The sequence below is a fragment of the Odocoileus virginianus genome, chromosome 3, assembly GCF_023699985.2.
Source record: "Odocoileus virginianus isolate 20LAN1187 ecotype Illinois chromosome 3, Ovbor_1.2, whole genome shotgun sequence".
NCBI classification, from domain to species: Eukaryota; Metazoa; Chordata; class Mammalia; order Artiodactyla; family Cervidae; genus Odocoileus; species Odocoileus virginianus.
The window spans coordinates 77,099,233-77,123,962 of record NC_069676.1 but is presented as its reverse complement, the minus strand read 5'-3'; the positions used below and the strand labels follow the sequence as shown (position 1 = coordinate 77,123,962).

At 38.5% G+C, this 24,730-nt stretch overlaps 1 protein-coding gene across 4 annotated transcripts in view; it reads right to left on the bottom strand.

Annotated features, from left to right (window-relative positions):
* ATG10 (autophagy related 10) overlaps window positions 1-24,730 on the bottom strand; it is a 248,894-nt gene that overhangs the window by 46,863 nt on the left and 177,301 nt on the right. For all 4 annotated transcript variants that reach the window (XM_070465773.1, XM_070465774.1, XM_020903094.2 and 1 more), the window contains one exon: window positions 20,420-20,517. In XM_070465773.1, coding sequence (XP_070321874.1) covers window positions 20,420-20,517 — 98 coding nt within the window. The remainder of the gene's footprint in view (window positions 1-20,419; window positions 20,518-24,730) is intronic.

The window sequence follows — 24,730 nt, the reverse complement described above, 5'->3', positions numbered from 1 at the left end:
AAATCCATGTACAACATCTAGAAAAGGAAAACACAGGCACCAAATCAAGGGCTGGGGCAGGAGAAAGGATGGAGTACAAGTGGCTGCACTGGGGAACTGGGGGCAGTGGTCAAGGAGCTGCTCTGCATCTTGACTGCAGTGAGTTACACATCTCCATATGGTTCTAAATTCCACAGAACTGTACAGCAAGAAAAAGTGAATTTTACTGTACATCATTTTTTAAATGTTCAATTCAGTTCAGCCGCTCAGTTGTGTCCAACTCTTTGCGACCCCATAGACTGCAGGACACCAGGCTTTCCTGTCCATTGCCAGCTCCCAGAGCTTGCTCAAACTCATCTCCATTGGGTTGGTGATGCCATCCAACCATCTCATCCCCTATCATCCCTTTCTCCTCCTGCCTTCAATCTTTCCCAGCATCAGGGTCTTTTCAAATGAGTCAGCTCTTTGCATCAGGTGGCCAAAGTATTGGAGTTTCAGCTTCAACATCAGTCCTTCCAATGAATATTCAGGACTTGTTTCCTTTAGGATGGACTGGTTTGATCTCCTTGAAGTCTCTCAAGAGTCTTCTCCAACATCACAGTTCAAATGCATCAGTTCTTCAGCACTCAGCTTTCTATATACCAACTCTCACATCCATACATGATTACTGGAAAAACCATAGCTGTGACTAGACAGACCTTAGTTGGCAAAGTAATGTCTCTGCTTTTTAATATGCTGTCTAGGTTTGTCATAGGTTTCCTTCCAAGGAGCAATAGTCTTTTAATTTCATGGCTGCAGTCACCATCCACAGTGATTTTGGAGCCCCCCAAAATAAAGTCTGTCACTGTTTCCACTGTTTCCCCATCTATTTGCCATGACATGACAGGACCAGATGCCATGATCTTAGTTTTCTGAATATTAAGTTTTAAGCCTACGTTTTCACTCTCCTCTTTCACTTTCATCAAGAGGCTCTGGAGTTCCTCTTCGCTTTCTGCCATAGGGGTGGCGTCAGCTGAGAATCTGAGGTTACTGATATTTCTCCTGGCAATCTTGATTCCAGCTTGTGATTCATCCAGCCTGGCATTTCTCATGATGTAATTTGCACAGAAGTTAAATAAGCAAGGTAACAACGTACTCCTTTGATGTACTCCTTTCCCAATTTGGAACCACTCTGTTATTCCATGTCCAGTTCTAACTGTTGCATATAGATTTCTCAAGAGGCAGATCAGGTGGTCTGGTATTCCCATCTCTTTCAGAATTTTCCATAGTTTGTTGTGATCTATACAGTCAAAGGCTTTGGTGTAGTCAATAAAGCAGAAGTAGACATTTTTCTGACACTCTTGCTTTTTCGATGATCCATTGGATGTTGGCAGTTTGATCTCTGGTTCCTCTGCCTTTTCTAAATCCAGCGTGAACATCTGGAAGTTCACAGTTCACGTACTGCTGAAGCCTGGCTTGGAGAATTTTGAGCATTACTTTGCTAGCGTGTGAGATGAGTGCAATTGTGCGGTAATTTGAACATTCTTTGGCATTGCCTTTCTTTGGGACTAGAATGAAAACTGACCTTTTCCAGTCCTGTGGCCACTGCTGAGTTTTCCTAATTTGCTGGCATATTGAGTGCAGCACTTTCAAAGCATCATCTTTTAGGATTTGAAATAGCTGAACTGGAATTCCATCACTTCCACTAGCTTTGTTCGCAGTAATGCTTCCTAAGGCCCACTTGACTTCACATTCCAGAATGTCAGCTTTAGATAAGTGATCACACCATCGTGGTTATCTGAATCATGAAGATCTTTTCTGTACAGTTGTTTTTTGTATTCTTGGGACCTCTTCTTAATATCTTCTGCTTCTGTTAGAAGATATTTCTATCCTTTATTGTGCCCATCTTTGCATGCAATTTTTCCTTGGTATCTCTAATTTTCTTGAAGAGATCTCTAGCCTTTCCCATTCTACTGTTTTCCACTATTTCTTTGCATTGATCACTGAGGAAGGCTTTCTTATCTCTCCTTGCTATTCTTTGGAACTCTGCATTCAAATGGGTATATTGTTCCTTTTCTCCTTCGTCTTTAGCTTCTCTTCTTTTCTCAGCTATTTGTAAGGCCTCCTCAGACAACCATTTTGCCTTTTAACATTTCCTGTTCTTGGGGATGGTCTTGATCTCTGCCTCCTGTACAATGTCACGAACCTCCATCCGTAGTTCTTCAGGCACTCTATCAGATCTAATCCCTTGAATCTATTTGTCACTTCCACTGTATAATCGTAAGGGATTTTATTTAGGTCATACTTGAATGGTCTCATGGTTTTCCCTACTTTCTTCAATTTAAGTCTGAATTTGGCAATAAGGAGTTCATGATCTGAGCCACAGTCAGCTCCCAGTCTTATTTTTGCTAGCTGTATAGAGCTTCAATCTTTGGCTACAAAGAATATAATCAATCTGATTTCGGTATTGACTGACTGGTGATGTCCACGTGTAGAGTCTTCTCTTGTGTTGTTGGAAGAGGAGGGTGTTTGCTATGACCAGTGCGTTCTCTTGGCAAAACTGTGTTGGCCTTTGACCTGTTTCGTTTTGTACTCCAAGGCCAAATTTGCCTGTTACTCCAGGTTATCTCTGACTCCCTCCTTTTGTATTCCAGTCCCATATAATGAAAAGGACAACTTTTTTGGGTGTTTGTTCTAGAAGGTCTTGTAGGTCTCCATAGAACTGTTTAACTTCAGCTTCCTCAGCATTACTGGTCAGGGCATAGACTTGGATTACTGTGATATTGAGTGATTTGCCTTGGAAACAAACAGAGATCATTCTGTCATTTTTCAGATTGCATCCAAGTACTGCATTTCAGACTCTTTTGTTGACTATGATTGCTACTCCATTTCTTCTAAGGATTCTTGTCCACAGTAGTAGATATAATGGTCATCTGAGTTAAATTCACCTATTCCAGTCCATTTTAGTTTACTGTCAAAAAATGTCTACATTCACTCTTGCCATCTCCTGTTTGACCACTTCCAATTTGCCTTGATTCGTGGACCTAACATTCCAGGTTTCTATGCAATATCGCTCTTTAGAGCATCAGACTTTACTTCCATCACCAGTCACATCCACAACTGGCTGTTGGTTTTGCTTTGGCTCCATCTCTTCATTCTTTCTGGAGTTATTTCTCTACTGATCTCCAGTAGCATATTGGGCACCTGCCGACCTGGGAGTTCATCTTTCAGTGTCCTATCTTTTTGCCTTTTCATGCTCTTCATGGGGTTCTCAAAGAGAGAATACTGAATTGGTTTGCCATTCCCTTCTCCAGTGGACCACATTTTGTTAAAAGTTTCCACCATAACCCATGCGTCTTGGGTGGCCCTACATGGCATGGCTCATAGTTTCATTGAGTTAGACAAGGCTGTGATCCATGTGATCAGTTTGGTTAGTTTTCTGTGACTGTGGTTTTCATTCTGTCTGCCCTCTGAGGGATAAGGATAAGAGGCTTATGGAAGCTTCCTGATGGGAGAGACTGACTGAGGGTTAAACTGGGTCTTGTTCTGATGGGTGGGGCCATGCTCAGAAATGAAGAAGTGAAGTGAAATGAAGTCGCTGAGTCATGTCTGACTCTTTGCGACCCCATGGACTGTAGCCCACCAGGCTCCTCCATCCATGGAATTTTCCAGGCAAGAGTACTGGAGTGGGTTGCCATTTCCTTCTCTAGGGGATCTTCCTGACCCAGGGATCGAACCCCAGTCTCCTGCATTGCAGGCACCAGTCTGCAATTGTCTGAGCCACCAGTAAATATTTAATCCAATTTTCTGTTGATGGGCGGGGCTGTGTTTCCTCCCTGTTGTTTGACCTGGGGCCAAACTATGATAGCGGTAATGAAGATAATACCTTTTTAAATGTATTTATTTTTAATTGGAGGATAATATGTTTACAATATTGTTGATCTCTGCCATATAGCAACTTGAATCAGCCATAGGTATGTGTATGTCCCCTCTCTCTTAAACCTCCTACCCCTCTAGGCTGTCACAGAGCACCAGATTTGAGCTCCTTACATCATACAGCAAGTTTCCACTGGCTATCTAATTTTACATATGGTAATGTATATGTACATAATTTTTTAAATGTCCTATATATCAAGAACAACAGAGAAAGATGAATAAAGGGCAGAGAAAAGTTTATCAGATAAATACTACCCAAAAGAAAGTTGGTGTTGCTATATTACACTAGGCAAAGTGATTTTTATGTAACGACTCAAGGCATATAACTTGTAAGGGGCAGATTCAACCTTTAAGTCATTTCTTTCTTGATATACATTCTATGTTATTTTCAATGTAACTTAATAACTTATATTCTACTTATCAAGAGGTAGGAAATTTATTAATTAAAACAGAAAAGCCTGAGACAATCTCACACAAATTCTCCCATGCACTTTTCATTGTTTGAGAAAAGTCAGTAAATATTCAGGAAAAAATGTTTATTTAATATCAGTGAAACTATTTTTCTTTCACATGGAGATTTCTTACCTTGTTTTCTTTCATAATAATAATAGAAGTCATACATTAATTCCACCTAAAACTTGAAAATTTCTACCAGACTTCTCTATAAGAAGGAATAAATATTAACATTTAGAATTGAAGAATCTCTGCAGCTAAAATGAATGATCAGAGGAACCTGCATGCTTTGAACTGAAACACGTGCAGGAAAAACTAGGGGAAAACTAATTACACAACATAGTGTGAGCAGAATGTGTCCATGTACCTGAAAACATTTAGGGTATATCATGTTCCTTACAGGATGTTAAAAATCAGTGATCATATTAACCATTATCTAATACTTCCACTGATGCAATTACGGTGTTTGGTCTTTAGAAAAGTCAATGTGAAAAGTCAAACAAAACAGCAATTAAAGTTTCAAGCAGGTCCCCAAATCCCAAGAAACTGTTCTAGTACTGTTTCCCTTTGGGAATTTTTTCAGTTAAAATACAATAGCTGCCTGTCCACAGAATGTTGAAAACTGAGACAGGAATAACCTCTTAGACCAGGAATTCAGCTTGTGAAATCTTTGCTCTTGGGAGTGAGTTCAAAGTTGATGCCAAAACTACAGAAAACATGTAGAAAAAATGCATCTTTATCCTAGCTTCTATATTGGTTATTAAATGTGAATCTGGTTTCTTTTTGCTCACTTATATTGATTTGATATTACTTCGAGTGTCTACAAATTGCAGCTAGAATTGGGCAGGTGAAGTAAATGAAAATCCCAAGGGAAATACACTTCATTACCAGCTGAGTCCCCTTAATCAACCTTCCTTAGGCACAGTCTCTCCCTGTCTTCCAATTTTCCTCATATTTTCACTTCAAAATATGTGAGGGTTTCTCCTTCTCATGGACAAGGTATGTAATATTGTACAGTAACCAGAGACCTATAGAGAACATTCATTCAATAGGAAATGAATTTTACTTCCTGTTAAACATCAGCCCTTGGCAAGAGTGATCAGGGCACTTGCTTTAGCTGAGGTCAGTCCCCCGAACCCCTAAATGTGAATTTGGTGTGTGTGCATGTGCTCAGCTGCTCAGCTATGTCTGACTCTTTGCAACTCCATGTACGAGAGCCTGCCAGGCTCCTCTGTCCATGGAATTATCCAGGCAGGAATACTGGGGTGGGTTGCCATTTCCTGCTCCAGGGGATCTTCCTGACTTAGGGATCAAACCTGTGTCTCGTGTCTCCTGCACTGGCGGGTGATTCTTTACCCCTAAACCATCTGGGAAACCCCGAGAACTTAGTATGGGCACACAAATCACACAAAATTTTCTCACTAGATATAGACAGGTAAACATAAAATAAGGGGCACTCAAGATTTCCGAACCATCACCTGGAAAGTCATTGCTGTCCTTAGATAGACTGGTTTGGAAAACCTCCGATTCTGGCTGAAGAGTTTGGCCAGGTGTGAAGGAGAGAAGGGAAAGAGCAGACTGCACGCAAGCAAGGGAGAAGGGGTGTCCTGGGTGCTTGCCCTGAAGCATTTTGGTATGTATACAGATCGATGAGCTTCACCGGAAGTACAAATAGGTTGAGTTAGCCAGGGAGACACTATTGGCAGCTATAGAAACTTAAGATCCTTAGTTTCCAAAGTTAACTGGCTACATTTTCTGATTATAAAGGATCTCCATAAAATACCCAGAGGGCCAAAAGTCTGTCTCCTAGGAAGTGCCAGGATGGAGAGCTCAATTCAAATATCCTGATCACCTTCCTTCTGGACCATATGGTGAATTGTTAGAAGTTGCCTCAGTTTGACAGGATGAACTGTCACATCCAAGGCTGTGGGCTCTAAGAACTATTTTTATTCAGCTGCTTCACAAAATAACTTTAGCAGATGCAAAGGTAAGCCCGGCCACACTGATCTCAGTTAAGACCAAAAGGATCTTTTTCTGAGCAACCTGCTGGAAACAATATGGACTTATATATTCCTGATTCAACTCTCTCAAAAGATAGACTTGACATGTCTAAAATTCCCCTTGTCAGGGAACAAAGCACTGTTAGTTATATAGCTTTAACTTGACAGTCTTTTGAATTATATCTTGGAAATATGTCCTCTAGCTCAGACAGTTTCAAACATTTTAAAGCAGCAGAACACTTTTTGCAAATAAAACCTTACAAGAAACCGAAAAGAAAAAAAAAAAAAAAAACAGAAGAAAGTGGAGGTGCTTTGACTGAAGTAATGTGCAGAGTTCCAAAGACCCATCTACCTTATTTGAATTCTCCCAAATATATCCCCTCATCCCCCTCACACCCTCATATACATCCTAACACACACAGAATAACCTCAAGATACCCCAGTTCACACATGGGTCTTCCCTGAACACTGTATGAAAACCCAAATTAGCTGACACCATGCTTTCAGGAGATTAGAGTATACAAAATGATAATGGTTTGATTAAAGCTTCATCAGTAGAAGAAAGACCTGTTTTGAGAAGACTGTCTCCATATGGTCCACAGCTCCAGGGGTGGCCATTTTGATTAATGGAGAAAATAACAGCCAAACTTGTGTCACAGAAATAACTTAAATTTCCTAAATCAAAGTCCAAGGGGAAACAACATTCACATATTCAAGAGACCAGCACTACTGATCACTTAGCCTTTTCTGGTGGTGACATTGATGTCAAACATGCCTGAGAAGAAATTCAAATAAAATGTGGAAAATAATTGCAATTTGCTGATTATTTCTACATAGGAGATGGATTTTACAGCACTGTTACACATATGTTCCCATTTAATAGCTGTTTGCAGTGACCACCTTCAAGTCACGGTAGAAGGGAAAGGCTTTAGAACCCTTTAAACAGGTTATATAAGCAAGCTTCTGAGGTCTAAAACATTGATTGTCTGGCTGTCCTTATGTGGAGTTCCCCACTGGCTGTATATTAATGAGTCTAAGTTTGAAAAACTTGCCTGTACTGCCATGTGAGCATATAAGGGACAGGCCACTGCATTCTTGGCTGTTAAAGTCTATTTCAATAAGGTGAGGGGGGTGGAGCGGGGGTGGGATGGAGCAAAAGTCAGAAAGGAGCTTATTGATTAGAGGAAGCTACTTAGACATGTATTCAATTTAACCTCTTTAACCAGTAAATGGTTTATCTCACAGCATCCATGCATATCACCATTTTCTCTTCAGTATATAATACAAGTCTTTCTAGTCAAGTACAATACCCTGTACTACCTCTGGCTCTACCACAATTACCGGTACAATGCTGGGGATGTTGTAGCGATTTAATGAACCAGTCTTTACTGCACAAACAGTGCAAAATTCCTGGAGATATTTTGCCCATAACCTGAAGAACATTTCTCTTATTTTTTAAATTTAATTAGCCTTGTTGGCTATTCACTATAATTGAACAAATCATACCTGAATTGTGTTTCCTTGCCCTTTAATGCTACTAGAAAAGAAGCCTTAATATCCATTTCACTTTCTTATATGTAACAAATTTTAAAAACATTTATTCCCAGCATTACTGTAAAAATTTCTTTAAAAACTCAACTCTAGATATATTGTAAGAAATGCTGAGACATTTCTGTATCTCAGTGGGAAGCTGTAGGTTTAGCCACAGCTCAACAACAACTACAGACTGTAGCATGCAATGTTCGTGGCACGGCTTCAGAAATGCTCATGGCAGGGCTTGGGAGAAGCATGGATTCTCACAGGCCCGATGGGCTACGTCTGCTCTTGGAGCCTTGGGATATCCCTCCGGGGCTCTGCAAACCCCATCACGTAAACAAACAGCACGTTGAAATAGCCATCTAAATCTGAAGGTCTCTCCCGAGGAAGGCAATTCACTACCAGGATTTTTTGAATGCTATTTGAATGAGAACTCCAAAACTATTTAGTTAACTAAGCGAATATGACCCCTAGGTACTCTATACCAGCTTCCTCTTCAATAAACAACCAGTTTGAGCCTGTGAGTGTACTGTGGCAGGAAACTTGAAGCTCAACAATCATTCTATTGACCACTGCAGTGCTGTATTTTATCCTAAACGCAAATTATGCCCACTGCTTTTCCTTTTCACAGTATTTATGGATTAATGATAATAAGAGCTCATATTCTTAGCACCAACTATGTGTCAAACATCATGCTAGGCACATCACATGCATTCACTTACATAATTCTCACAACAACCCAATGGAGTCCCCCTCATAGTAGTCCCCATATAGAAATAATTTCCCATTTTGTGAAAGAGAAAGGTGAAACATCAAATAATTTGCCTCTGGTCATATAAGTAGAACTTGAGTAAGAACCCAAATGATTCTGTCTTCAGAACCAAACTCCCACCCTGTTGAAAAAACTATCTTTAGGTCCAGCTATATAATATTGTATCCATCAAGATTAGTTGCAAAAAAACAGACCCTCCTTTGTCAGATTGAAGCCCTCATTAGGACAGATGAATCAACATATTCTAGATGACTTTCTAGAAACAATTCCCAAAGCCATCCTGGAGAACTAGAGACCAAAGGACATACTGCGTCTTTTCAGATCAGGAATCTGCCATTTTAGAATCACACCTCCAACTCCCATGATTAGAACCTGCTTCTACTCCAGCTCCTCCAGGGTAAGGCCACACCAGCTACAATTCACACCCGCAAAACAGTCACCACATCCACTGCCTCTTGACACATTCAAAGCTAGTGATTGGACACTACAGTCACACAGACAACCCTCAAGACCCACAGTGCTTCCAACACAAAACAGCCTCCAACATTTCTACCCTCAAATCCCTGTACAAATGCAACCAATATGATGAACCTCATCAAATTCAGACCTCTCTCCAAGAGGGAGATGGAGAATTATGTTTTAATTCTCCAATATCTGCAGTACATGAAGGGAACGAGAAGGAGGGTGGAATGGATGTTGAGTTATAATCCTACAAACTCAACATTCAGAAAACTAAGATCATGGCATTGGTCCATGGCATTATGGCATGCCATGGCATGCCAGTTCATGGGAAATAGATAGGGAAACAATGGAAACAGTGAGAGACTTTATCTTGGGGGGGATCCAAAATCACTGTAGATGATGACTATAGCCATGAAATTAAAAGGCACTTTTCCTTGGAAGAAAAGCTATGACCAACCTAGACAGCATATTAAAAAGCAGAGACATTACTTGCCAACAAAGGTCCATCTGGTCAAAGCTATAGTTTTTCCAGTAGTCATGTATGGATATGAGAGTTGGACTATAAAGAAAGCTGAGCACTGAAAAATTGATGCATTTGAACTGTGGTGTTGGAGAAGACTCTTGAGAGTCTGCTGGACTGCAAGGAGATCCAACCAGTCCTTCCTAAAGGAAATCAGGAATATTCATTGGAAGGACTGATGTTGAAGCTGAAACTCCAATACTTTGGCCATCTGATGTGAAGAACTGACTCACTGGAAAATACCCTGATGCTGGGAAAGACTGAAGGTGGGAGGAGAAGGGGACAACAGACGATGAGATAGTTGATGGCACCACCAACTCGATGGACAAGAGTTTGAGCAAGCTCCGGGAATGGGTGTGGACAGGGAAGCCTGGCATACTGCTGGGGGATACTGGCATACTCATGGGGTTGCAAAGAGTCAGACATGACTAAGAAACTGAACTGAACAGTCACTACAAATTCAAAAGATTGTTCTTCTTTAACATGGTTGCAAAATTTTGTGTGTCTAGGGAAAGGTCCTGGATTTTTCATCAGATTCTCAAAGATGTCCATGATGCAAAAATGGATTAGATTCATATGATAACATCTTGAGACTAAGATAAACTTTACAGGAGGGCTAAAGCATAGTGGCTAATGACAGAGCTCTCAAAGTCATGAGTTCATGAAAGTGAGTTCAATTTCTGGTCCTGTCACTTAACAGATGGTTAACCTTTAGCATCTTATCTGATGTCCTTGTGCCTTGATTTCCCCTTCTGTAAAATGTGTAGAATAAAACTGACCTAATATGGGTGTTCAGAAGATTAAGTGAAATAATAAATGTATTTAGAAGAGTACCTGGCACTTGGGAAATGTTCCCTGTTACCTATTGTACTGAAAAATACGTAAACAAGATAAATTCTCAGCTTAAAAGGTTATATAGTAGAGTTGCAATCATGCCCCCACACTTTTAAATTCATTTTCAATTTCATAGAGCTTTGAGAAGTGAGTACTTGATTTCCTGTGACAGCAAACAGAAAGACAAGCACCCATTTATATGGTGATGACCTGGTTCTACTTAAAGAATACATTGATCTCACAGCCAATTACTGCTGAAGGAACAGCTCAAGCACCACTGTGCCAAAACCAGATGTGTCAGTTTTAGATGTTCTTCAGAACCCAAATGGATAGTATTTTGAAAGCATTCAAAATGCTAACCCTTCTATTGTTTATTGTCTGGAAGGAGGTGTATTAATAGTTACTTCATCCTGGCAGGCCTGCTCTGATACCATTTTATTCAATTAAATATTCCACTCATGTCTTGTTATTTGGGTGAGGTGGATGACTGATAATTCCAGCTCACAAAAATCTTGCCATCCAAGAGCCTATCGTCCAGGCTTAAAGGAGCAGGCCTTGGTGCTTCCATGGATTCTGCTCCATCACTGGTGCAAACCTAACGAAGCTTTACAAAGCAAAGCCTGAGCCCTGCTGGCAGGTACTCCTCCGGGCACCTCTGCGCAGCAGAAACATGGCTCGGGCTTGGAAAGGATGCAGAGCAGACCCTTTAATCTGACTATGCTTCCTGGGTGTCTAAAATGTATGTGCCCAATCAACTGCAAGAAAAACCTACATTTGATTCATCTGTAACCTTGGTATTGATTGATAGATACATGGCTCCAACATGTAGCCTGGTGGACATCAGATTGTAACATGTTAAGAAGAACAATTATGTCCAATGTCAGCCAGCACTCAGGGAAAGGGTTCTCTAACATCCTGCTGGAAAGAGTAGTTACTACACCTTGCATGAGACTGCCTTGGGAATTATCTAATAACAAAATCTTTAAAAGTGAATGCTTATTGACTCACCAATTCCACTTCTAAGAACTTATTCCAAGGAAATGATGGACAACTGCATAAATTATATGGACAAGAATGTTCATTTAGGACCTGTTTATAATACAAACAATTGTACAAGAACTCAATGTTGACAACATTAAAACAATCACGGTATAGCCTTAGAATGAAATTCTATGCAGTTATTAGGAGGAAAATTTAGTATTTAAATATTGGTATGAAAAGATATCTGTGACATAAATTTAAAAAACCAGGTGTGATCTCATATGCATTTGTATATATTTATATGTTATATATACATGTGTGAATATACATTATATATAATTATATGAAAAATAATATTTCTAGAAAGCTATACACTGGAAGGTTAACAATGGTAATTTATAGTGTTTGAGATTGAGCAATTTTTATTTTTTCCTTATGCTATTCCATATTTTATTAAAAAGGATCAGCACATAAAACTTTTTAAACAGAAAAAATAAATTATTAAAAAATCTTACACCCAGATGACAGCACTTTTACTTGAGGATAGCTCAAGATATGTATTGAGATTCATACATACAGAATCTCTAAATTCTTTCTTTGTATCTTGTACCACTATTGGAACAGGCAAACATAAATGCCTTTAGAAGACAGGTGGGCAAAGTAAGTGAAACAAGATATTAGGCAAAGGGAAAAGGATGTGACCATGATTAACTATAGAGCACAAATCTAGTCCAAAGGCTTTCAAATTCAAAAAGCTTTCCAAGCATTCAAAATACATCTACAGGTTGAATCTGAACAGCAAGTCGCTGATAAGGAACTTTGCAGTATAAATCTACACACATGCAGAACATGACTGTAACTCTCCCACACAACTCAACAGTACTCCCTCCCCACCGCTTAAAGGTGGTTTAAGTACTATCTATAAATGAGATAATTTTTTTCATATTGGTAAAATTTTCTTCCTAAAATTTAATATAAGAAAAAAGTTTGTTTCTCTTGATAAACGTTCATTTCATAACAGAATGAAAGCAACATATTTAATCGGCTTTCTCTTTTTTTGTTATTTGTTGTTCTAGAAAGCTCCCATGTCCCTTAGCCTAGGTTTTCTGTAAAACTGTCTTTCCCTCTCTACCACTTAGTTCTTATTCACTTTCTTTAATCTTTACAGTATATGTATTAATCTTACATTTGAGTGTGTGTGTGTGTGTGTGTGTGTGTGTGTATATATATACACACATGACTTTAAATATTTTTGAAATTCAGACTGGACAGAGGGAAGTAGCAATGATTTAATATACTGAAAAAATAACATCAGCATGTAATAAAATAATTGTAATGACTAGCAAACATTCTTTATATGTTTTGTATTATCTTTATTTGCCAAATTTTAAACTAGAAAGTATAGACTGCAAATGCAATATGGGAAATTTAACAGCTAACATGGAAAAGAACCAGGAACACAACAGGTGAAAAGAAAAGGCTAAGGGGGTGGGAAATAGAAGTTTTTAAAAGGTGGAATAATTGCATTATAGAGTATGAATGTGCAGCGACCATTGTGCCAAAAATAAGAGAAAACAAATGGCATCTTTCTTGTGCTTGCTTGCGCTCAGTCACTTCAGTCATGTCCATCTCTTTGGGACCCCATGGACTATAGCCCGCCAGGTTCCTCTGTCCACGGGGATTCTCCAGGCAAGAATACTGGAGTGGGTTGTCATTTCCTTCTCCAGGGGATCTTCCAACCCAGGGATCGAGCCTGTGCCTCTCACGTCTCCTGCATTGGCAGGCAGGTTCTTTACCACTAGTGCCACCTGGGAAGCCCAATACCCTCACAGGGATGTGGATAAGTCTGTCTTCAGAGTCCATCTTCCATCCTCTCTGGGTCCCATGCCTGCCTTCCCACCTCCCAGGTTTCTCTACCTGCTTCTAGCTGCTGCTTTACTGCCCACCCACCAATAACCTCTAATCACTCAAAAACTGGAAATGAGAATATAAATATTCCTCAAACTTCAAGTTTTGGAACTAAGATGTTTATTAAAAATTAAAAATTGATGATAGGTAATTATCAAAATGAAATGTGCTAAGATGAGTAATATTAAAATTAATTATTAAATATTTTAAATGGTATGTTATTTTCACATTTATAAGCTGCTCCTTTTTTAGGAATAAAAGTTCTAAGGATCAATGAAATGCTGGAAAATTCTTTAAAGTAAGCTCTCATATAAATTCAAGGCATGTGCTGAGTCAAAAGTGCAACTTTGATGGTAAAATGCTAAGCAATACTCAGCTCAATGAGATATACATACAACAAAGAACATTACCCTAACCAGTCTCTTGTTTTCATTGTCCACTGAAATAAAATTCAATTTAAAGAAATAAGACCCAAATATAAAAGAATAAGCTGGCTACTTGTAAGAAATACATTCCTTGTTTAACTATATATCTTGAACTCTCATTGAAATGGAATAAAACAAAACATTTTAGAAATTAATAATCAAAAGCTGGATGAGAAAGTAATCTTATACAAATGCCTAAATAGCATTCAGTATGAAGGTTTCCTAAAACATTTCAGGGTGTAAAGTCAAGAAATTTTTTAAAAAATTAATTATTTAGTCAAAGATAATGACTAAATATCTAAAGAGAAAGAACTTTCATATACGTCTAAATGTAAGGAAAGTCTTAGAAACAAATAAAACTTACAAAAATGTGTTTTTTAACCCCAAACAAGAAAAGAACAATAGAGTGTGAGAGACAAAGGATATTTCCGAATTGATAAAATAAAACGAATATGGAGAGTGAAGTACTCTGATGATGCATGGACTCCACAACATCAACATTCAGTAAACATTAAAGATACAATGCAAGTATAGATTGACAATCTAAAAATAATTACCAACAGAGACAAGCAAAACAGCATTATCATCACTACCCTAGGATACCAAAGAAAGGGACATACAATGATGAAGTGTATTTCATTCTCCTAAGACAGGGGAGTGTGGTAGAGTTACTGGTGCTATTAAAACACTGGAGGGTTTCTACAGAGAAGTCTGCAATATAGATGTAATTACTGTGGAATTATAAACCTACCCACTAAGGTGATGAATTAATGTCCAGAATAAATACCTAGAAACTCAGAATCAACAAATTAGCAGCAAATTACAGAGAAGACAATCACAGGATGTCTGAGGTCCCATTTAAATGAAACTCCACCATGAAAGAGCCAGCGATGAAGCTGGCAGTGATTCTGAAGTAGCAGCAGCAGCAATCCATAAAGGCTTCTTAATTTTCTTGTCATTTAAGAATTAAGCCACTTCCAGTTCACAATGATCCTACCAGGTGCAGTAAATTGATGTCATTATGAGCCATCAGGAAATACCCACCGAGACCTATACCAACACTGAGAAGTTTTGTTAAACAGCTGTGTGTTTTAATTGATTTGTATTATTTAAAATAGAACAGTTAAAAGTCAGTTATCGGATGTTGTGTAAAAGAGATGCCTAAAGACTCTAGGGAGACTGAGTTCAGAAGAAAGCCAATCACTGGAACTTCACTTGAGCACTTAAGATTATTACTAGAGGAAGCACAATTAAATCATCAGTTTATCAGCCATCATAATAAATTACCAGGCAACATATCAAGCTTCATTATTTAAGAATCCTTAACCAGTGACTTCCTGCATAACTGAGAGTCAAAAGCAATCTATGCACCAAAAGGTACCTAAGCAGTTTCAGATTTTTTGTTGTCTGTGTGCATGTGTGTGTGTGTTTACCCTGAGAGATGTATCATGGAAACATAATGAAAATTCACTAAAATGATCATACCTTTGCATGTTTCAGACATGCTAAAATCTTCTAAGTGAAATTAATGGTAATTGGGGCATGCAGAACGTGTACTCAAGGCTTCTAGTCCAGTTCTCTCACAGTACTTGTGTGAAATCACGTGGGAAAATATCATTGAGTTTCTTTCCACTTCTATCCATCCAACCCCATTCATTTATTCGCACTTGGACAGCCTTCCCCAGACATATATAATCAGAAAATAAAGTACTTCAAAATTCCTAGTTTTCCAAATCTAAAGCACACAGTTCAGGTGTTAGAAACTATATATTTGAAAGGAGATGACATAGGTTGAGTTTTGTATACAACCGTTTCTCTTACTCTTCCCTGCAACTCTATGTAGATGCTGCCATTAATTTTAATGGAAAAATAAGACATGAAGAATTTTTGTAATTTGCCCAAGGTCATACAGCTAGTAAGTGGTGGTGCCCAAAGTTAAATCCACTCTGCCTGGTGTAGCACCTAGATAAACACTCTGAAAGAGGAAAACCTCCTTGGAGAAAGGCTAATGCCATTCAAACATTTGCTTACTTAATGATATTAAGAAATTATTAACAACTTTAACTGTGATAATAGAATTGTGGTTTTTTTTTTTTTTAAGAATTCTTACCTTTTTTAAATAAACTTTTTTGTTTTGAGATAAATGTGGATTCACATGCAGTTGTAAGAAATGATACAAAGAGATCACTCATACCCTTTACTCAGTTCCCTTGATGGTGATATCTTGCAAAACTAACCTACATTATCACAACCATGTTACTAACATTGATACAGTCAGATACAGAACATTCCCATTGCCACATGATTCCCTCCTTGCCTTTTATAACCACACCCACTTTCCTCCTACCCATAACCTCTGAAAACTGCAGTCTATTCCCCAACCTATAATATTCTCATCTCAAAAATGTTAGCTAAATGGAATCAGATACTCGGTAACCTTTGGGAATTGACTTTGTGCATTCAACAATTCTCTGGCAATTCATTCAGGTTGTTAAGTGTATCGATAGTGGGTTCCTTTGAATTCCGGAGTAGTATCCAGGGTAAGGATGCACCACTGTTTATTTAACCATGCACCTCCTGAAGAACTTCAGAGTTGTTTCCATTTGGGCTATTATGAATAAAGCTGCTATAAACATTTGTGAAGAGCCCTTATCTTCTAAAAATACATAATTAAATAATTACAGATGACATAATATGAGGCCTAGAATGTGGTACCAAAAAAATTAGATCAGGTGAGATACCAAAATAAAATTGGCCATTAGTTTGTAAGCGTATTACACCAGGGTCCCAAACCCCCAGTACCTATACATGGCCTGTTAGGAAACCATCTGCACAGCAAGCGAGTGGTTGTCTTCCCTGGTGCCAAAAAGGTTGAGGATCACTGCGCTACAGTATTATCTCTGCTTTTGTATTATGTTTATAATTTCCCATGATATAAAGTTAAAAGAAGACAGTAAGAACAAATTACTTATCTGATCACTGCTGCTGCTAAGTCACTTCAGTCGTGTCCGACTCTGTGCGACCCCATCCCTGGGATTCTCCAGGCAAGAACACTGGAGTGGGTTGCCATTTCCTTCTCCAATGCATCAAACTATACACTCACATATATAAATATACATATCTTCAAATAAAACTGGAAGTATGATTTCTTATCTTTTGATTTTAGCCTCTTCCAAGATTATAGGAGTTCTTTACCTAAAACACAGAACCCATACCTTCCAGTGATCATTATTCTAACAGTCACTGTACCAATTTAGGCAGATCCAAGCTAGGCACCTGCTCACTTTCTTCTAGAAATTCTTTATTAGGCTGCTGGGTTGAGATAATAGGTAGTCCATAATGTTGGACAAAAGCAGGCAAGTAATCAGCATAATCAAATGTATGAGATTCATGAGTGGCTTGTCTTCAAAAGAGAGAGTTCATAACTGACATGAATAGGTCCTTATCATCAAGACAAATGCTGAGGGAACAGAAGTGGGATTACTGAAGATGAAGAACAACAAACTATATGAACACAATCAAGCCTGAAAATGAAGTGAAATGCATGTTATATTATGCAAAGATTGCTTTTGTTTTTAAGCCACTCTGAAGGACAGGATATTATTATCAAGTTCAGTCTGCAAGCTAATGGTTCTTTAGTATAATTCTGCAACATGGTGTCTACAATTTGGTGCCACCAATATCCTATCAGCTCACTCTTCCCAAGTGCCGTATCACACCCCCCGCCCTCACAGCACTGCTGCTGCTGCTGCTAAGTCGCTTCAGTCGTGTCCGACTCTGTGCAACCTCATAGACGGCAGCCCTTCAGGCTCCCCCACCCCTGGGATTCTCCAGGCAAGAACACTGGAGTGGGTTGCCATTTCCTTCTCCAACTCATGAAAGTGAAAAGTGAAAGTGAAGTCGCTCAGTCGTGTCCGAGTCTTCGCGACCCCATGGACCGCAGCCCACCAGGCTCCTCCATCCATGGGATTTTCCAGGCAAGAGGACTGGAGTGGGGTGCCATTGCCTTCTCTGCACTGAGGACACCCTATTTTTTCTCCACATGGGGCCTTACAAAAATGAGGACACACTCTCTCAAAGATATTAGGCAAAGAACAACACATAAATAGCAACCCATTAACTAAACTGAGATTAAAAACTAAGACCTCCAAAGTGAATATTCATAATGAGTTTCAACACCAAGTGAGTACAATGGCAACAAATGAGTTTCCCTTGCTAGGTCTTCAGTGCCTGGAGATACACTGTGATGAGCAATTCTAAAGCTTAAATAAAGTGTGTCATAAAAAGTGGGGATACCTGTCCACAAGATCAATCCCAATAAGACACATTCCAAAGGAATATCTAAATGTTATACTTAGATTACCATTTGGGTATATCAAATATCCCTCCCAACAAGTGGGCCGCATACTTGGTATTGAGATAGTAATGCTTATTGTGATAGGATCTGATCATTACTAACATACTCTGCCAAGAAGGAAAAAGAAGGTCTGCTAACAGGCAGTCTGTATCATGCTTAAAAAGATACTAGTCAATTCCATTTAAAACTATCAATATACAGATTGGGTCATGTGGTTGGGTTAGCAAGTTAGGAATCCTATCAGTGGAACAAAATCTCTTGGCAACATCATATTAGGAAACTAAGAAAATATGGTTGAGTTCAAAAATCTTATATATATGTCACAAGTCAGAACAGAGACATGTGAAATTAAAGCCCAAAATGACACAAACCATCCAGAATTGTGCTTTGGTTTGCACTGAGGAGATTAATGGTAGGGCTGCTAGAGACAGAAAAAGGAAAAAAATAAGATTTGGGCTCAGGTGCATAATATAAAATATAATTGAGAAGAAGCAGACAAAAAAGGCACTACAGTTAAATACATATATATTTTTGGATGCTCCCTTCCTCTATCCTTTGCCGTCTTCCTTGACTCTCAAAACCAAGCATTTTCTGGGGACTCTGGATTCTGACTCTACAGTTTATATTTTTGGACAGTTTGTGGTCACTGACAAGACACTGGAAGTTGAATCACTTAGCACTCACCTTGACATACTTAAAGGTTAGCCTAAAACACTTTGCATAAAATAAAATGCTCTTGCCAAAAACCTTTCTGATGGATCTGCTTATATATCTCATTACATTATCCTTTTCATAGCAACCACTGATTTCTGGTCTACAGAACTGGGACTTAAAAGGGACCATTTTTGTAAGCTGAAGTGGTTTCCGAGAAAGGGACATGTGAAAGAATGAGGGGGAAATACAGAGATAGAACAAAGGCAACAGAGAAAGCATTAAACCTAGAAAGAACTCCAAGAATACACTGTAAGGATGGGTTTGGGGAAGGGAACGGCCCTGTTTGGCAGGAGCTGAGACCGTGTAGTGTGGAGGAGGAGGCGATAAGCTGGAAAGGCAGCAAGATCCAGGGACGGGCAGCCCTGGAACCTAGGCAAGGCATTTAGACCACACACCATAGCCCCTTGGACAGCTGCTGCAGGCTTACACATGGGTAAGACAAGTGCTGCATGGTTAGGAAAACACGGCCAAAGGGAAGGGGCAAGGAGGAAAGGAGCAGAAGAGCAAAGGGAGGCGGTTTTACTAGTTGTTCCAGGCGAGGCAACAGGGTGCGAACCAGGAAGGTGACAGTAGGAATGGAAAACAAGGATTAACTTGAGGGGGGTTGTGCTGGTGTGTGACTCGTATTTAAAACTAGTTTTTTTCCTCAATTAAAACCTAAGGAATGGTCATTTGCAATCATTGTCAGAGAGCTACATATGAGACGCTGAGGATTCTTAAGCTGATTGGGAGGTAAACTGTCATTATGATCAAACACATAAGAGGACATAAAAATTCTAATGGCTGATAAAGTCATTTTTAAAGGAAGCTTTGATTAAGCTTAACAGAGGCTGGGAGAAAATACGATTTTTGATATAAGTAAAAAAGAGATCATGATTGGTTGCAAGGTAATGAATATTTTTTAATTTCTAAAATAATTAGTTGCTGATTTTAGCAAGGCAGTAATAATGACTTACATGATTGACAAACCTATTTTCTCTACTTTTGCAAATATACTTTTTATATCTACTTTTGCAGATCTATTTTTGCAACTTTTTCAGACCACTATTGCAAACCTATTATTCATCAAAAGTAATTTCTTTTTTTTGCAAATGCACCTATGAGTAAAACTCTGAAGCATTATGAGGTGACACACACTAAATCATCCATTTCTTGGTGTATATGCCAACTCTGTTTCTGTTCTCGCTTAATACATTTTTATTGAAAATCTAGTGTATGATAAGTACTGTGCTGGTGCTGGTTATACAATGGAGAGAAAAAAACAAAGTCTGCCCACAAGAATGCACACAGTATAATGGAAAAAATTAATTTAAAAAATCCAAATACATAATTTAAATTTGTAACATGTACTATGAAGGAAAATTACAGGGTGCTATGAGGACTTATACAGAGAAGCTAAACCAAGACTGGGTCTGGTAAGATGTTTTAAAGGAGAGTGTATTTGAAGTGAAATCTGTAAGGAAGTAGAGGAATGAAATAGGAGAAAAAAAAGAGGAGAGAGAACTAGAAGAAAAGACTCGCAGAGGGAAGGAATCACATATAAAAATGAAAACATTCTCTAACCTGTTGAGTAATAGTGTCCCATGGTCCCTGCAGCAGCCGCGTCTTATAGCACTCATGAACTCCTTCCCAGATGTCCTTCAGAGCTAAAGGTCTTCCATCTGTGAAAGGAAAGACTGCCAGTTAGTGATCGATTGGACACGGGGTGCTTAATGTCTATCTAAAACTACTGAAAGGATATTATAACTTTAAAAAAAAAACCTTTACTTAGTATACATACTATTTATGTATCAAAAGAGTACTGTATGAATTACTATTTTCGTCCAGAGGGAAATTTAAATACAAACTTCTCTCCATCTAGCAGTAAAATTATCTGCTCACTTATTACCTCTAGGAATTTTACAAAATAAATAAGATCCAAATGTGTTTTAGAGAAAATTGATAAATAGAAGCATCAGTAAAGGACCAGGTAGACAGACTCACATATTCACAAAGGTGTACTCTAGATACCTCTGAAGTCTTAATACTTCCTCTAATCCTTAAATCTGAGACCATCCATGTGCTTCCTTCACCCTCCTGTTGACTGAATATCTGTAATGTCCAAATCACTCTGTTGGGTACCATGAGGAATAGAAGGAAAGCACATAATTTCTCCTAGTAAGGAGTGTTTCCCGACTAGGGAAACTAGGACAAGTATGTATCAGTAAATATTGATACTAAAATCAGTATTTTGTATTGATTGGTAGATTGGTCATAGCCAGAGGAAAACTGCAGCTCTCTGACAGCCCAGAGGAGGGAGGCATTAACACCCACTGTCTGTTAGGGGTGGAGGGACTTGAGAAGGACTTGCCAGGAAGAAATCAGTAAAAGCTTTAGTGAACAATAATCCTCCTTTTCTTTGTTTAAGCAACTTCAGTTATTCACCTATATTCATAATCACCCAAATACTGTATCTTACGAAGAACAGTATGACACAATAAAGTGGAGAAATAGACATCTAGGTTCAGAAAGGAAAGCAGAAAGAAGGAATTACGATAAAACCACACACTGCTGAAAAGAAGGTGGTCTTAATATTATAATTAATTGCTGTGCTATGCTTAGTCGCTCAGTCATGTCTGACTCTTTGTGACCCTATGGACTGCAGCCCACTATGTCCATGAGGATTCTCCAGGCCAGAATACTGGAGTGGGTTGCCATGCCCTCCTCTAGGGGATCTTCCCAACCCAGGGATCAGACCCAGGTCTCCCACAATGTGGGTAGATTCTTTACAGACTAAGCCACCAGGGAAGCCCAAGAATACTGGAGCCTATCCCTTCTCCAGGGGATCGTCCCGACCCAGGAATTGAACCAGGGTCTCCTGCATTGTAGGTCGATTCGTTACCATCTGAGCTACCAGGGAAGCTTCAGAATTTAGTGCTACTTGGCTCATTTAGAGTCAACCAAGTCCTCAAGACTTTAGGGGTGTGCTCTTTTCTTTAAGCAAGTAGACAATATCATTTAAAGAAAACTCATCAGCCTATTAGATCCAAAGAAGTATTTGGTCACTAGGTACAATACAACTTGGAGAAATAATCTAGTCAAAAGCCCTCCAAATCAAAAGATATTGCATTCAGACTTACAGACATAAGTACAGGTGTGGGGTGTAGGGGAAAAGCAGGAGATCTGAAGTCCATGCTGAGTTTGAATCCTGGTGTTGGCACTTAATTCTCTATGTGACTGCAAGGTATTTTCTAATTAGTATAGTTAATTTACTCTTTTGCTTTTAACTTTACCTGAAAATGAGGATAGTAATCCTTCTCAAATTCTATCCTTGTGAATGGCTTACATCAGTGAATACACCAGGACTGCGTCAGGCACATAACAAGAGTTCAGTATATATTAGGTATCTCCTCCTAGCCCCCACTGCACCATTCCAGTAATTCTCGTAGCTTAGAGCTAAAAGATTTATTTATAGACCATTATTTCTTAAGAGTTTTCTCATGTTTCTATACCATGCACATTGTGTTTAATACAGCAATATACTAATATCACAGACAAAGCATTTCTCATGTTTGACCTGAAAAGTTGAACTTTTCCTCAACCTTTATTTTCAATAAATAGCAATAGAATATTTTGATACATTTTCAATAAGTATGTTCATCTTGGCATTTATCTGGCAGCAGGAGACCATTACCTTGTGATAAATAGTTTTATTCCATTGACATTTCCATGTCTGTAAAATGAACAAGATTTATTCATCCAATTAACATTTGAATGTCATGTTTAGCTACAAGTTTAAAACAAGCTGCCTTCTGTATCTGTTATATTGTTATCTGAACACATTAACAGAGTAGGGCCACACTTTAATCTTAAGCCCTACACATCTTCAAAATATGCACGTGTGTATGTGTGTGTGTGTGTGTGTGTGTGTGTGTGTGTGTGTGTGTGTGTGTGTATACAGATGCTAGAAGAGGGAAACAGCATCTTAGGTACGTAAGTGTCAAAGAGAAAACCAATACTCAAATTATTAAAAGTTGACATGCTTTTAAAATAATTTTCAGATGTCAAAGTTAAAAGAATCAGTTGTAGAATAATAAAATGTTATAGCTGGTATAATTACTAATTTCAGATATAAGGTCTCAGGAAATATACATCTACCAAAATTATGGAGCAGTTCATAACTACCCTGGAGCTGGAATCTCAGGACTCACAATTCCGTGCTCCTCCTGCTATTCCATGCTGTCTCTGAGGGTAAAGACTGCCTTTGTCCTTTCACCACCACAGCACTGCTATGCAGTTCTAAGTCTCACTCACACATTGCAAATGTTTTATATTTACTGAATAAATGATAAATGAGAGAACACTTTCCTTAACTTTATTTCCACTGAGACAGGGAAAGGCTTTGCAGACCCACAGAAGAATGCTGGGTTTAAAATCTGTTAGTCACTCCACCTGAGCGCAGGTGGGACCTGTGACTTGCTTCTAGTCAATAGAATACAACAATGGTGATGGTTGTCACTCCTCTGACTATATTATATTATGTAAGACAGTCTTAGAAGACTGGAGTGAGAGAGTAGCCAGTAGCTATGTGCTGTGAGCTGCCTGCAGCAATCGTAACGTGGAAGGAGCAGCAAACCACGAAAGAAAAGTCAATCACAGGCATTACAAATTCTCACTTTTCAGCTTCTAACTACACCTTTCTTGTTTTACCCTAGTACAGGGTTTTTCTTTCTTTCTTTCTTTTTTGCCCATAATAATTTGTTTTAATTTTAAAATTGAAAAATAGATTCTGATAATCAGTAATGATCTCAATTTTATTTCTCAAATTATTTCAGCCAACGAGTAGATGGTTTGGATATTACCACTGTGAAAAACTTGCACACTCTGCTGGAAACATTCGTGCAAAAGGCAGAAATCAGCAGCCTAGCAACATTGTGGAGAGACCCAAAACAAATGTTATAGAATATTGTCACCAGACTTGATGCTAGAAGTTGAGGGTGTCATAAGTTTTTAGGCAACACCTAAAAATTTAGAGAGAAAATTTAACACCTTAAATACAGGAATTAAAAAATGATCTCATCCCCTTCCCACGGGAGGGGATATATGTATACTGAGAGCTGATTATGTGGTCATACAATACAAACCAACACAACACTGTAAAGCATTTTTCTTCAATTAGAAATAAAAAGAGTTGGGAGAAAAAAATGATCTGGTCAACTTAGAATAACAGACAACTACAAGGAACAAAAAAATAAGTTCAAAACATCAAAAGATGCATGATACTCCTTTACGTATGCTTACAAGAATGCTACCTGCTTGCTGTGAAGGAAACAGTGTTTTTTAAGTGAATGAATGTGACTACATTCTCCAATGTGTTTATAAAGTTGTTTTAAAGTACATGTATCAATGATGATCAAATAAACCTTGTGCAAGCTGCTTTAATAAGAATGTCAATCTTTCCAGTTTCTGCTGACCATTTACACTATAGGAGATCTGATAATATAGCTGTGTCTCTCTCACATACGGATATGACAATAATGATTTAATGCAGTATGATGTGGATTCTTTTCCCTAGGCCTTCATCATCAGTTTTCCTAGTCATAGCTCACACCTTCATGATCAAAGACATACACAAATTAGTTTGGTATCTTTTACTCAAAAATAAAAATTTGACCTGATTAGCAATATCTTCAAAGCCATGACATATACAACTGACATGAAAAATATATTCTAATATGACTGTGGCTCTAGTTATTCCACAACCAAAATGGAGCCTTCAGAAATCCCACCAAAATCACTGAAATGAGATAATCAAATACATTTTTTAAGTCACATCATAAAAATAGACCTTAAATATGGCAGAAACATAAATAATTTTGTGATTCTGGATCCATC